Source organism: Schistocerca serialis, unplaced genomic scaffold (assembly GCF_023864345.2).
Source record: "Schistocerca serialis cubense isolate TAMUIC-IGC-003099 unplaced genomic scaffold, iqSchSeri2.2 HiC_scaffold_1370, whole genome shotgun sequence".
Lineage (NCBI taxonomy): Eukaryota > Metazoa > Arthropoda > Insecta > Orthoptera > Acrididae > Schistocerca > Schistocerca serialis.
In genome coordinates, this window is record NW_026047592.1 from 7,430,977 (window position 1) to 7,446,060 (window position 15,084).

The 15,084-nt window shown below is 43.7% G+C and overlaps 1 protein-coding gene across 1 annotated transcript in view; it reads left to right on the plus strand.

Annotated features, from left to right (window-relative positions):
- LOC126441764 (molybdenum cofactor biosynthesis protein 1-like) overlaps positions 1 to 15,084 on the plus strand; it is a 69,366-nt gene that overhangs the window by 31,961 nt on the left and 22,321 nt on the right. The window contains exon 6 of the mRNA XM_050090687.1: positions 11,804 to 11,889. Within this exon, the coding sequence (XP_049946644.1) occupies positions 11,804 to 11,889 (86 nt within the window). The remainder of the gene's footprint in view (positions 1 to 11,803; positions 11,890 to 15,084) is intronic.

Here is a 15,084-nt window from a genome sequence, read left to right on the forward strand (position 1 = left end):
ATAGAGTGGGAGTATGGAAAAGCTAGTCCAAGATAGGATGAAAAAGATAACAGCAACTTAAAAAATGAACTGATAAGTTACCATGAACCCCATTCCAATCTAGTGAATGCAGTGGTTGACAATATCTTGTGACATTCACCTATAAGGCTCAAACAATAATTCAATAATTGCTAAATAAAAATACAAAATGTTGACAAGACTGTATCTAAGCTGTCACTCTCTTTTGAAACAAGGGTGTTTAAACCAACAAACACGCAGGAAAGCAGGGACAACTCGCACACTAGAGAAGGATGGGCAGTATCATTGAAGGAGTGAGCATAAACCATGTGGAATATGTGTGGTACAAGAAGGGGGGGGGGGGGGGAAAAAAAAAAAAAAAAAAAGAAGAAGAAGAAGAAGAAGAAGAAGAAGAGGAAAAATGTTGATCTGCAAACAAGGGAATAAAAATTTTCCACGTGAAGAGACAATATGGTACTGTGCTGATGAGTGTGTACAAGTGGTGATGTACAATATACATTGATAAAGGAACTCTGCATTGGGCCCAGAAGACCACGCAATGCTCTTCGAGAGATGTCCTCTACTATATATCTATGGAGAGTTAGGGGGTCAGTATACAACTCTCCAGGCTGTTATCAACTTCCAGAAGTTGAAGACACTACTTCTCACTTGAGTATCTCCTCAGCTGGAACTACAAGCAGAGTGTACCCTATTCCAGTCTGTCCACCGAGCAGAATTTCCCGGCTCTACAAGGAATTGAACCTGATCCCTTTCTATGGCACGCCTGTGGCATACTGACTGCATGGCTGTGGCAAGAGTCATAATATATACTTGTGAACAATTGAGTTATAATTATTCTGTTTATTGGGGAGAGAGTATGTATATTGCCACTGTGAATGAAACAGTTTAGTGTATCATATCTGGAATGTATTCAGACCTCGTACTTGTTGTGTGAGAGCGCAGTGTCTTAGACACTTGTAGTGTTTGTCTTAGCATGTACTAACTGGTGTGCCTTACTTTCTAGTATTTTTAATTGTATATCATTACTGGTGCCTCTGGCACTTTTGTGTTGCAATAGCAATAGCTTGCAATAGCAAACATTGAGTAAACCATGGTTTTTGGATTAGAAGTAGAGGTCAGCTGGATTGACATTGGGAATAGAGTGATGGGAAGTGGACAATAAGCAGTTATATCGAATGGTGCATTATTTGATATGTTAAGGTTAATTACAAAATGTGAATTGGAGAATTTTTCACGTTGAGCAGAAGTAAGTTTACAGGACCAGGTGTCAAATTACACATGATCAGTGTGAATCCCTATAGTCAGCGTGAACACTGGCACACAGAATAATTTATAGGTAGCCTTGCTGTATATAAAAAATCAGATTTGTGCTGAACTGTCATAAACAAACTGTCACTTCTCTGGAATAAATAGACTCTGATTTGTTAATTACATCTGTGTAAATGAAAAATATAGGAAAACATAGATTGCTGCTTACTGTAAAGGAGACATGTTACACTGTAGACAGGCACAATTAAAAAGGCACTTACACAAAGCTTTCGGCCACAGCCTTCATCAGCAAAAGAGATACAGAGAAACACACACATTCATACACACAGGCAAGCACATGTCACACACATATGACTGCCAACTCCAGCAGCTTGCCCCTAGCTGCTGGACTTGGCAGTTTTTTTTTTCTCTGTGTGTGTGCAGGGAAAGATAGATCACTATTTACCATAAAGAAAACAAAGTTGCACCAGGCACAACACACAAGCATTCATTACGTATCCTGTTTCAGACCTCACACCCTCCATTTTTAACTTAGCGCGTGCCTTTCGGCTTCCTCTCATTGTGTCTAGGCTGTCTTGTCTAGACACAACAATTTTTGGCGACGAGTCAACGGAAAGGGTCTTGTCCTTTCTAATTGCTTACATTTACTTGTGTCATGTCTTCGCCAGATGTACTGTCCGAATTTTATCGCTTGCAGAATCAGCAGACGCAGGCGTTATTGGATGCCCTTGGACAGCTCGTCCAGGGTCAACGTGAACTGCACAACGATGCGGCAGCCGCCGCTCTACCACTACCGCAGCCACAACTCACAGTTGCACCGCCTTTTAGGCCGTTTGACCCAGCTAAGGAAACATGGACGGAGTGGTCACGCCAGTTTGGATTTCATCTCGCCGCCTACAGAATTCAAGGTAACGAGCGGCAGCCTCATTTATTGGCGTGTGTAGGGGTGCAAACGTACCGTGTGATAGTGAAATTATTTCCCCGACGCGACGTAGCAACTCTGTCCTACGGAGAACTTTTGTCTGCTTTAGATGCCTATTTCAAGGAAACAGTTAATGTAGTTGCAAAAAGGTATACGTTCTTTCGTACAAAATGTACGGCTGGTCAAACTAATAGGGAGTAGGTTGCAACATTGCAAGGCCTTACAAGGGATTGTGCTTTTGAGTGTGAATGTGGACTCCCTTATTCAGATACAATGGTCCGTGATGCAATTGCACAGAACGTTTCTGATGTTCGTATACGGGAACAGATTTTGAAACTAGTTAATCCCTCCCTTCAGCAAGTGATAGACATATTAGATAGACAAGACACGCTTGACTTTGCTCAGGAATCATTTGCAACTTCGCCAGCCGTGTGTAACATTAACCGGCCCGCCGGGCGCGCTGCACGGCCCGGTAAACTGCCCTCGCGCACGTCCACGCAGCTGCCGCTACGCTCTAAACCAGGTGTGCCGTGACAGCATACAACTGCAGTGAAATCATGCCCGCGGTGTGCTACTAGACATTCGCGTGAAAATTGCCCGGCACGCCAAGCTATTTGCTTTTTCTGTAATAAGAAAAGACATGTTCAAAGTGTTTGCCAGAAAAAGCTCAGATCAGACAATCACAACCATTCCAGGCCTTTTGCTTCGCGCTGGAATCGAACCAAGGACACTCGGGCTCGTGGACCTTCGCCCATGGACATTCATGTAGTGAATTCCACCCCGTCCAGTGCCACTTTCTCAAACAGTGACAGTGTTCGTCCCACACAAAGTGTGCGTCGACGTCGCCGGAAATCACGTCAATTAGCAAGTGATGCTGTACCTGTATCAGTTCAGATTGCACGAGACAGTCGCTCTTGTCGTCAGCAGGACAATAAACTTTTTGTAGATTTGGACTTTAATGGAATGGTCATACCATTCCAGCTCGATACTGGAGCTGCAGTTTCATTGCTCAATCACGACACGTACAAACAACTGGGCAAACCTCCGTTGCGTGCCGCAAATGTTAAGTTAAATAGTTATTCAGGTCAGAATATCCCTGTGTTAGGACAGTGCAGCCTTCTTGCAACATACAAGGGACAAACAAAACTTGTCTCATTTTATGTTCTTCGTTCTTCTACTGCAGTGAACTTGTTTGGTTTCGATTTATTTCAGTTGTTTAACATGTCTATAGTAAATCAGGTCCTATCAATGAATCAGACTGTGCCTTCAGACAATGTTTCTCGTCTGTGTGAAGAATTTGCAGACATTTTTTCACCGGGCTTAGGTTGCGCTAAAAACTATGAAGCACATTTGGAACTGAAAGTCAATGGGCAACCGAAATTTTTCAGAGCGCGCAATGTTCCTCACGCATTGCGTGATGAGGTCGCAAGAACATTACACGATTTAGAATCACAAGGTGTAATTGAACGTGTGCAGGCTTCTCTCTGGGCCTCACCATTACTAATTTTGCCCAAACCTTCCGGAAAACTGAGACTTTGTGTGGACTTCAAGGCCACTGTGAATCCACAACTAGTGATTGCAACTTTTCCATTACCCCGCCCGGAAGATCTTTTTGACAAACTGTGCCCGGGTAAATATTTTTCAAAGTTGGACGTCGCAGATGCGTACTTGCAAATACCAGTGGACGAAGAATCCCAGCGTGTCTTGGTGGTTAACACGCATCTTGGTTTGTACCGATTCAAAAGACTGCCATTCGGGTGTGCATCCGCCCCTGCATTGTTTCAGCAATATTTACAAACTGTTTGTGTGTCGGTCCCTACTGCTGCAAACTATCTGGACGATATTGTGATCTCCGGAAAGACAGCAGACGAGCATTTAGCACACCTACGAACATTATTTCAGGTATTGCGACAAAATGGTCTTCACTTGCGGAAGGACAAATGTGTGTTTTTTGCTCGTGACTTACCATACCTGGGACATGTCATCAATGCCCAAGGCATACATCCGAGTCCAGAGCACCTCCGTGCCATACAAGACTTGCCTTCGCCGCAGAATTTGAAGCAGCTACAGAGTGTGTTGGGTAAAATTAACTATTATCATCGCTTTCTGCGCAATGCCTCTTCCATTTCAGCTACGCTTCATAGCTTACGCCGTAAGGGTGTTCCGTTCGTCTGGATGACGGAATGCAAACGCGCCTTTCGCCAGTTGAAATCGGCGTTGCTTTCTAATACTTGCCTTATGCCATTCGATCCCCAGAAACCCCTTTTGTTGATGGTAGATGCATCAGATTTCGGGATCGGTGCTGTGCTTACGCACAAAGATGGGTCGCATGATCGCCCTATTGGCTTTGCTTCCAAATTGCTCTCGTCTGCGCAAAGAAATTATTCACAGATAGAGTAAGAAGCTTTGGCTCTCGTGTTTGGTGTTACTAAGTTCCATGATTTCTTGTATGGTCATCACTTTACCATCATCACAGACCACAAACCTTTGACGTCGCTTTTTCATCCGAACAAGCCTGTACCTACGCGTACAGCGCAGAAATTCATTCGCTGGTCTATTTTCCTCTCGCAGTACCGCTACGATATCTTGTATCAGTCCACTGCTAAGCACGGAAACGCCGATGCGTTGTCCCGTTTGCCTGTTGCTGAGGATAGAGCATTCGATTCTTCCGAACTTGCTTGCATGTTCATTGATTCGGAAACCGATGACGTGGTCGACTCATTTCCGATTGATTTTCGTCGTGTAGCTACAGCCACAGCTGCTGACCCGGTCCTTGCTACCGTTTTGCGTTTTGTTGCTACGCAATGGCCTTTGTCAAAGTCTCGGATCGAGGATCCGTTGGTTCGCCGATTTTTTGCTCACAAGGAGAGACTTTTTGTTCGACGTGGTGTTTTGTTGTTGCGTTCTGATAATCATCAGTCCAGAGTCGTGGTCCCACGTTCGTTACAGTCCTCTGTTTTACGGCTTCTTCACCAAGGACATTGGGGTATAGTGCGAACGAAACAACTTGCTCGTCAGCACTGTACTTAGTTCGGAATTGATGCTGCAATTACGAATATGTGTTCTTCTTGCATGGCGTGTGCCGAACAACAATCCGCACCGCCGCGGAAAGTCTTTGCATGGCCAAAAGCCACTTCCCCTTGGCAACGCTTGCACATCGATTTTGCTGGTCCATTCTGGAATGCTCGGTGGTTTGTTCTGGTAGATGCCTTCAGTAATTTTTCTTTTGAGGTCCGGATGTCTTCCACGACGTCAACTGCCACCATCCAAGCGTTGTCTGCTATCTTTTGCACTGAAGGTCTTCCGCAGACTATTGTTTCCGACAATGGCCCACAATTCATGTCCGCATAATTTCAGTCATTCTGCCAGGCCAATGGTATTCAACATCTGACATCCGCACCGTTTTCGCCTCAGTCAAACGGTGCCGCTGAACGATTGGTCCGGACTTTCAAGTCACAGATGTTGAAGTTGAAAGAGTCGCATTCTCGGGAGGACGCGTTGTTGCTCTTTTGGTCTTCGTATCGCTCTCAGCCCCGAGATGGTCGCTCGCCGGCTGAGTTGCTCCACGGTCGTCCTCATCAAACCTTGATGTCTTTGCTGCACCCGCCGCATCAGGTTCCTGTGCAGCGGCAGACTTCTGCTTTTGCTCCAGGCGATGTTGTATTTTATCGCAACTATCGAGGTTCACGGCGTTGGGTCGCTGGGCGCATTCTTCGCTGCCTTGGCCGCGCGATGTATTTGGTTTTGGGGGCCTCTGGTGAGGTGCGTCGGCATCTCAATCAGCTGCGCCTCTGTTGTCGCACGGGTTCTGCCGCTCCCCGTCTGCTTTCAGCGACGGTGCCATCCGGTCAGCGCCCTCGGGACCCATCTACTGGCTCGCCTCATCCCCAGGTGTTACCGACGATGCCTTCCATTTTGCCCCATGGCGACGCGCCGCTGCCGCCTCCGCCGCCGCCTGTCCTCCAGCTAGTGCCGCCCGCAGTGGATGCTTCGCTGCAGCCACCAAGCGCCTCCCTGGGTCATGCACCACCGATCGCTTCCCGTGACCAGCTGTCCTCCACCATGGAACTCTTGCCCGCTCCGGACCACATGGCGTCTTCGCGCGTCGGGTACCCCGACGCAATGGAGGTTGACCCTTCGGCCCCTCCTGTCTCTTTACGGGCGCATACACCGCATGTTGACGTGCACCCTGGACTAGGTTTTCAGGTGTTTCCTAGCTCCCCTTGGACCGAATGGCCGGGTGCGGGTGGCACAGCCTCGCCTGTTGTTAGGCTCCCCACCTCATCGCATACGTCAACATGGGGTTCTCCCCACGGCGGGCGGAAGCCTTATAACACGACCGTTCGCCGATTTGCAGGGGAGGAATCTGGTGTCACCGCCAGACACCACACTTGCTAGGTGGTAGCTTTAAATCGGCCGGGGTCCATTAGTACATGTCGGACCCGCGTGTCGCCACTGTGTGATTGCAGACCGAGCGCCACCACAAGGCAGGTCTCGAGATACGGACTAGCACTCGCCCCAGTTGTATGGACGACTTTGCTAGCGACTACATGGACGAAGCATTGCTCATTAGCCGAGCCGATAGTTAGAATAGCCTTCAGCTAAGTCAATGGCTACGACCTAGCAAGGCGCCATTAGTAACATTGCATGTATATAAAGAGTCTCACTTGTATCACCACAATCTCCAGATGTACCAAAAGGATGGATTAAAGTTAAGTATTCCAGAAGCTACGTACTTTTCTTTATAGCATTCATTACGTATCCTGTTTCAGACCTCACGCCCTCCTTTTTTAACTTAGAGCATGCCTTTTGGATTCCTCTCATTGTGTCTAGGCTGTCTTGTCTAGACACAACACGAAGCATGCAGGAAGGTCTGATGATTTGCGGTACATATTGCCAAGGTGGCAGGGAGCAAAATAAGGAGTGATCAAAAAACTTCCATTTGAAGGTTGCATACTCTCTCTCTCTCTCTCTCTCTCTCTCTCTCTCTCACACACACACACACACACACACACACACACACACACACACACACACACACACACACACACCCCTAAGGTAAGTCTTTCCACTCCCAGGATTGGAATGACTCCTTACCCTCTCCCTTAAAACCCACATCCTTTCGTCTTTCCCTCTCCTTCCCTCTTTGCTGATGAAGCAACTGTGGGTTGCGAAAGCTTGAATTTTGTGTGTGTGTTTGTTTGTGTGTCTATCAACATACCAATGCTTTCGTTTGGTAAGTTACATCATCTTTGTTTTTAGATATATTTTTCCCATTTGGAATGTTTCCCTGTATTATATTATATATCAGTGCTTTCCTCTCCCACAACTATCCTGCAGATCTTGTCCACAAACAGATCTCCCAAGCAATACATTCCTCCCCACCCAACAACAATGTTACTACCCCCAGACCACACAGAAGCATCCCCCTTGTCACCCAATATTATCCTGGCCTCGAGTACATCAACTAATTACTCCGCCAGGGATATGACTTTCTCAAGTCAAGCCCTGAAATGAGATCATCCCTTGACAATATTCTCCCCACACCACCCAGAGTTGCCTTTTGCCAACCCCCTAACCTCCGTATCATCCTTGTCAAACCCTACAATATTCCCAGACCACCTTCTCTACCCAGCGGTTCCTACCCCTGTAACCGACCCCGATGCAAAACCTGCCCCATGCATCCCCCCACAACCAACTACTCCAGCCCCGCTACTGGTATAACATACACAACTCAAGGCAGGGCCACATGTGAGACAACACGTCATTTATCAGCTGACATGCCTGCACTGCACAGCCTTTTACATTGGTATGACGACAACTAAACTGGCTGAGCGCATGAATGGGCACAGACGAACTGTCCACCTAGGAGATGTCCAATACCCAGTAGCGGAGCATGCCCTCCAGCATAATTCTAGGGACCTAGGAACCTGCTACACCATATGTGCCATTTGGCTTCTCCCACCCAACACCAGTACCTCGGAACTGCGGAGATGGGAACTTGCACTCCAACACATCCTTTCATCCCGCCATCCCCCTGGACTGAAACTATGTTAACCAACCTCACTCCCATTTACTCTTTAGTCTTCTCCTCTTTCCCTTTCCTCTTTAGCCATTCATGCATCTTTTCATCCTACATAGTTGCATTTATCTTTATACTATGTACCTCTTTACTTCTGTATTCATCCTCCTTGGTTTGAAGCTGGCAAAGTAATTACAGTAGAATATCTTTGGCTTCCCTCTGACATCCATGCCTCCATCTTTGCTACCCTCCCTGTTTACCTTTCCCCTGTTGCTTCATAACCTGGGTTGTGAATAACTGAATCCACTTTCCCTTCTTCCCCTTTTTTCCCCTCTCTCCTCCCTGATGTAGGAACGAAGTTCCGAAAGCTAGGATACGTCAATTTTCTGTTCTGTTTTGTGTATGTATCGGCTGTACTGAGCTGAGGTAAGTACTGGCCAGGCCCTCTATCTCTTTGTTAGTATTTGTTTCATATATATAAACACACACACACACACACACACACACACACACACACACACACACACACACACACAAACACACACACACAGACAGGGTGGTGCGTATTAACATTTAAAAACCTCCAAAGCACTGTAGATGACCCTGAGACAAGTAATTTAATACAAGACACATGGGATCACAAATGTTGGATACAATACAAATGTTGGGAAATGTGTCAAAAGTGAATGATAAATGTCACCAGATGATGTACCTTGCCATGCTTGCAGTGGTAGAGCCTCTCGGTCTGTCACACTTGATCATCCCAACCCAAGTCAAGTATTCATATCATTGTGGCTACGGACACACATGTGCGACTTTAGTGATGGCGTTCAGGATTTGAGTCTTGCATCTGGCAGGCAGTATTTTTTCATTGTGTTAAACAATTATGTATTTATATTGAAGTTTATTATTTTATTTACCGATCTTGCAGTTTCCTTGATTTCTTGCAAAGTACAGTACAATGAAAACCTACCGTATTGCATAAAAAGTAGATGAGTATAAACTTCAGAATAGCATCATTGCCATTAAATGACCTATGTTTTCTTTACTAACTAATGTCTGTAAACAAAAAGAGGACAGAAGCAAAAAACACAAAATCAGAACTTGTTTTGCTTGATTACAGCAGGGACAATAATTTTGTAACATATACAATTACAACAGATCATATTTACAAAATGTTTTCGAAATTTGCTCTGTTTGCTCAAATGAAAGTATTGCACTGCTCAATCATTCCTTTACACTCAGCCCTGACTGCTGCACATGCTGCGGGGTATGTCATCTGGTTATGTCATATGTTCAGTGTTTCTCACCAATTTTTGGGGTATTTTGAAATGTACAAAAAGGCAAATGTAGAAAATTATCACATTTTGCTGCACATTACATGCGTCACATAAAAATAATGTATACAAATCTTCTCAGATTTGCCACTGAATAACTTTGTGCAAGCCTCACAATATTTCACCAACACAACTGTTCATCATCTTCAGGTAGTGGTGGGTCCTGTCATCACTGCTGCAAGATGTGACTGGTGATATTTGCACAGCAGAATTGAAATTTGTCAGGCTAGAAGCAGGAGTACGAATATGTGGACAGGCACTCCCAGTTGGATGGAAATGCTATTCATAGTAGCCTTCTGCTTATGTGTTGTGGGCAATGACTGCACTTCTGGACACTCATGTGGTTAAAAGCTGAATTAACTCTCTGCAAGGTGCTGCATCAGGTCATACATCGGAGGATCTGGTTTCTACTGTTTTAATTTCATGGCAGTCAGTGCTGGATTCTGGGCAGTGCTTAGTCAAAATTCCATATTCCTGTTGGTAAGATTGCCCACCATGTGGATACATGCCTCATTCTTAAAAACACAATCCTAAAGTGATGATGCTGAGGATAAAATTTCAGTCCTCTTGGGAAATGTGTGGTGCCCTGTATTCAGGCAGTGCTCTGCTACCACTAATTTACTGGGTGGCATTTTTGTCAGCGCTGTTGAACACAGTGTTCTTGCACAATGTGAGGTGTCTGCCCTATATAAGATTTCCCATAATGGCATCAGATCTTATATATGATCTGTGTTTTCTAAGGTCAAGATTGTCTTTAACTGAACACAAACAATTCCTTAGTTTTGCTGGTAGACGAAAAACACACTTGATTCTGTTTCTCTTAGTGATTCTTTCTATTTTTGAAAACATGCCACTGAAATATGGTAGGAAAGCCATTTGCAGTGCTTGTCTAAGTATCTTCATTTACATCCCTACACTGAACTTGCTTTGCTCAGAACACATTGCAAATCTGTTTACAAGAATAAACATTCTGCTGGAACACTGTTCTTAGGTGTTACAGTTCACCAGGCAGACTGTCAGTATCTGAGATCACGTGTGCTCTATGTGCCAGGGAGTGTAAGACACTACCACATTGTGCAGGGTGATGGCAACTTTTGGACTGCAAATATAACTCTGCATGTATCAGTTTGCAGTAGAGACTATGCCCCAGTGTTCTGTCAGCTTTTCTTCTAACCGTGACATCCAGGAATGGTAAGCTGCTATCTTTTTGTACTTCCACAGTGAACTGAATATTCGGATGGACCGAGTGCAAATGCTGCAGGAACATAGGTAGTGTCTGTATTATGTGGGCCACACCACAAATGTCTCTTCAGCATTCTGCCAGAAGGAGGAAAGTTGGATATTTACTAAGGGAAATAGAGGATCTCCCATGGGAACACTGTCCACTTGATCAAAGTAGTTGGTGTTACATAAGAAATAGGATGAGGTATGCACATGTTTAAACAGCACCACAATTTCTTTCTCAAACTTGCTGCTAATAACCTCTAATGAGGGCTGCAGGGCACTTGTGTAAGTAATGATATAACATTTGAGCTAACTAAAAGATCTGAAAGTTCTAGTTTAAGCATCTTCAGGTATTCTATGAAATCCTCTGAATTCTAAATATGACGGTCATAGTCATCCACATGATAAATTTCAAAGCTGTCATGTGGAAATTGCCAGTTCCATCTTGCAGCAGTGATGGTGGAAATCACCACCACCTGAAGATTCCAAAACGTTGTGTCACTGAAGTATTGAGGGAGGGACTTGCATAATGTTATCTGGTGGGGAACCCTAAGTGTTTTTGCAACAGATCTATCAGGCAAGCCTGAAAAGTCACATATACTCCAAGCAGTAAGTACCTGTTGTAAAATGGCCACATTAGTGAGCTTGGCAATTAATTAACAGTTTATCAATAAATTTGGCTTCATTTTGCAAGAAATTGTGCTGTGTTCCACTACTCCCTCTTCAACAAAACTAATGTCAGTTTCTGCTCCACCTCTTCAGCCCGAGATCCTATGTATACTCTTGAGCATTTGTGTAAGATACCTGTTTATTTATAAAAATAAAAGTAACTTCTATCATGACTTTCCCATTCTTGTCCAGTGGGTTTGTTATCCTGCTGTTGCCTACTGCAGACTACAAGATTACTGTTGAAGATTTCTGCAAAATTTTTCTTTCTTTTTAGTGTACCAACATTTCACTGTGTGGTAATTGCCTGGTACTGTTTAACGGGTGTTTTAACTGTTGTTTCAGAGATGCAATACGAAGCAAATGCAGTGAGGATGACTTGCTTGCCATGATTGGGGCAGCAGTGAGAAGAAAGAAGAAACAACATGCAGGTAAGATACATTACAGCAAATGTAACTCTATAGATAGAAAGGAAATTTCTGCTTAACAAGTCATAGCAAACATAAGAGCAAAATAGAACGAAAAACAACAGTGATAGAACCTGAGTTTTTTGTGTAAAATTGGATTTAATTTTTTATTTAGTATTCATTCTGATTAATGCCCATTGGTCAACAGTACATTTCAGCCCTAGAATTTGGTTCTGCAAGGTCCACCAGATAACCATATATGGCTGTTGTAACTCCTTTATTGGACTTCAGAAGTTTTCCAGCAACAAATCTTTTTTTTTTCTTTCTTTCTTTCTTTTTTTTTCTTTTTTTAAAAATAGCTAAAATGCAGAAAACATCATAAAGGAAACACTCACAGAAAAGCATCAGTGTCCTTGAAACAATGGAAACTCCAGTAGGAATATCAACAATGTTGGAAAAGACAGATTACTACTTACTGATGAAGGCTGTGGCTGAAAGCTTTATGTAAGTGTCTTTTAATTCTGCCCATCTGCAGCCTAAGGTATCTTCTTTATGGTAAGTAACAGTCTGTCTTTTCCTTCATTATTCATTAGTGTTCTTTGTTTTTATTGCTGTTTAGCAAGCATCGTGTGGTATATAAGGGATGTGAATAGCGTCAGATGTTGAATCATCACTCTGGAGGATATGAAGGTGCTGCATATTGGTGTGAGACAGCATTATCTGATGAGAGTTTGAAAGAAACCTCATTGGGGATGTCCATTTGGTCGCCTGGTTAAACCTTGCAACATCTGTATTTTTGGAGTATTTGGATCTGGCAGTGGCCTGATGTTGGAAAGTAAGGGCATACTCATCATCAATCTTCCAGTTGACTACATCAGACCACTATAAGTGAGCATCACTGTGTAGTGTACTGAGTACATTGTAATCTGTACACGTCTGTGACTGCCATCTGAGAACAAGTACAGTAAACTCTCGTGCAGCTACACTTTTGGCTAGCTAGATTGACACTTGACAAGTTTCAATTTGCGTGCACCTGGAGCCAAGCATTTGCTGGTGTTTTTTGGCAATCTAGTGCTAATCAGTGCACAGGTGCGTGTCAAAAGTCCAAGTATCGTCAATTTGTGCGTGTGTTGGTTGAAGCTCTAGTGTGTTTCTTATTCGTATTGCATGGTTTCATGCCACTGCCATCTATTGGAACTCCTTGGAAGTACAGTACATACAGTATTGTTCTGTGCAGTGCAACGTAGCCCTGTCGAAACCGACAATTAGAGTGCGCCGCCTAACACTTTCCACTTGTTGTCGGTACATCAAAGCTGAGTGTTTAACAGTGAATGTACAACACCCTGTTGTGTTGCCACGTGGGCTTGGGTATAACAGAGGAAATGGCATAGATGTATCGAATGCTTTCATTTGATGGCTGCCACAGCCTGGTTTCAAAAGTCAAAAGTTTGTCTAGTGCATCTCGAGTGTTGTCAAGTTGTGCATCTGTGTGTTTCTGATTTGAGGTTTTGTGCTCCCACTATGTGCCTTAAAGTGTCTAGAGATAAAAGGGACCAAAAACCATAAAGGACTCAGTCGAGTGTCTGTAAAAAGAACACTGAACGTGACTACGGGCACAAAACATAAAACGAATGTGATCTTGTTGGAAAAAGAGCTTCACACTTTGCAGAGAATTGATGCTGGTGAGCCACCCACAAAAGTTGCTGCAGAGTAGGAGTACAATTACTGATCGGAAGACAAATCGATCAGGAATTGAAAAATTTTGTTCCATCCAAGCATTGGGCAGCGCAGTGAAATCTTGAAAAACAATGAGAAAAGGTGCACATCCTCAGTTAGAAGAGGCATTATTTTTGTGGCACGAATAAATAAGAGCCAAAGGTGTGTCAGTTTCAGGTCCTCTATTTTGTCAAAATGAGCTGATGAGTTGATTGAAGGAAAGAAGCAAGAATTCCTCGGAAGTAATGGCTGGCAGGATCGTTTCAAGAAGCGGCATGGCATTCATGAAATTGCCATCAGTGCCAAATCATTATCTGGGGATGAAGCTGCTACGCTGATTTTAAGAAGAAACTGCACACAATCATTGACAAAGGAGGTTATACTGGCAATCAACTTTACAAATGTGATGAAACTGAGTTGAATTACAAAGTGCTGCCAACGACAACCCTTGCCTCTAAAGAAGAAGAAATGGCTTCCGGATACAAAAAAATCAAAGAAAGATTTACTGTCCTCACTTGCAGTAATGCCACTGGTAATCATAAACTGTGTCTTACTTTAATTGGCAAATCCAAAACACCAAGAGCATTTAGACACCAACCAACCAGCTTTGCCACTGAGGTACACGAATCAGTCTTAAGGCATGTATGAACAGTGCCATCTTCAGAGAGTGGTTCCAGGCAGAGTTTGTTCCAGCTGTAGTAAATTACATGGAAGGAAATGGACTTCCTTGAAAAGCGCTACTTCTTGTGGACAGTGCTCCTTATCACCCAGGTGATCTGCAAGATGGGGATATCAAAGTTGTATTTCTCCCACAAAATGTCACATCTCTATGTCAACCGATGGACCAAGGTATTCTTGAGGCGATGGAAAAACATTACAGACGCAAGATGCTGGAATACTTAATAGGTGTGATTGATGCTGCAGATGATTTTGTGGAAGCTCTTAAAAAAATTGATGTTTTAAGTGTCATTCATTGATTGCTGAAGCTTGGAATCTAATTCCTCCAGTTCCTCTTGTTAGGTCTTGGAAAAAACTCTTAGATCGTAAGGCAACCTAAGTGATGGGAAGGAGGAGGCAACACCGAAACTCAAGCTGACATAATTTTGGTGAATTTACTGGAGAAGCTGGTTGTAAAGACACACACTTCGAAGACATTGAAGAGTGGATGGAAAATGGCATTTTTTCATGTGACTGAGGATGAAATCGTCCAAATTGTGACCGTTCATAAAGTGTCAGAAGACTATGTTTCTGATGATGAATCAGAGAAAAATATTCCTCACACATTCTGTTACGAAGTGATCCAAACTGCCCTGGAGTACATCAGCCAACAGGAGGAGATGATTTATCCTGAAATAGTTTGATTTCAACGTTGGAGATGTATTGTTGCAGCAATAGTTTCTCAAGCAAAAAAACAAAAAAAAAGACATTCGTGACTTCGTTACCAAAAAATAAACTCTAATGAAGCATCCTAGAACTTCTATGTCCATAACTTAAAAAGTTTTT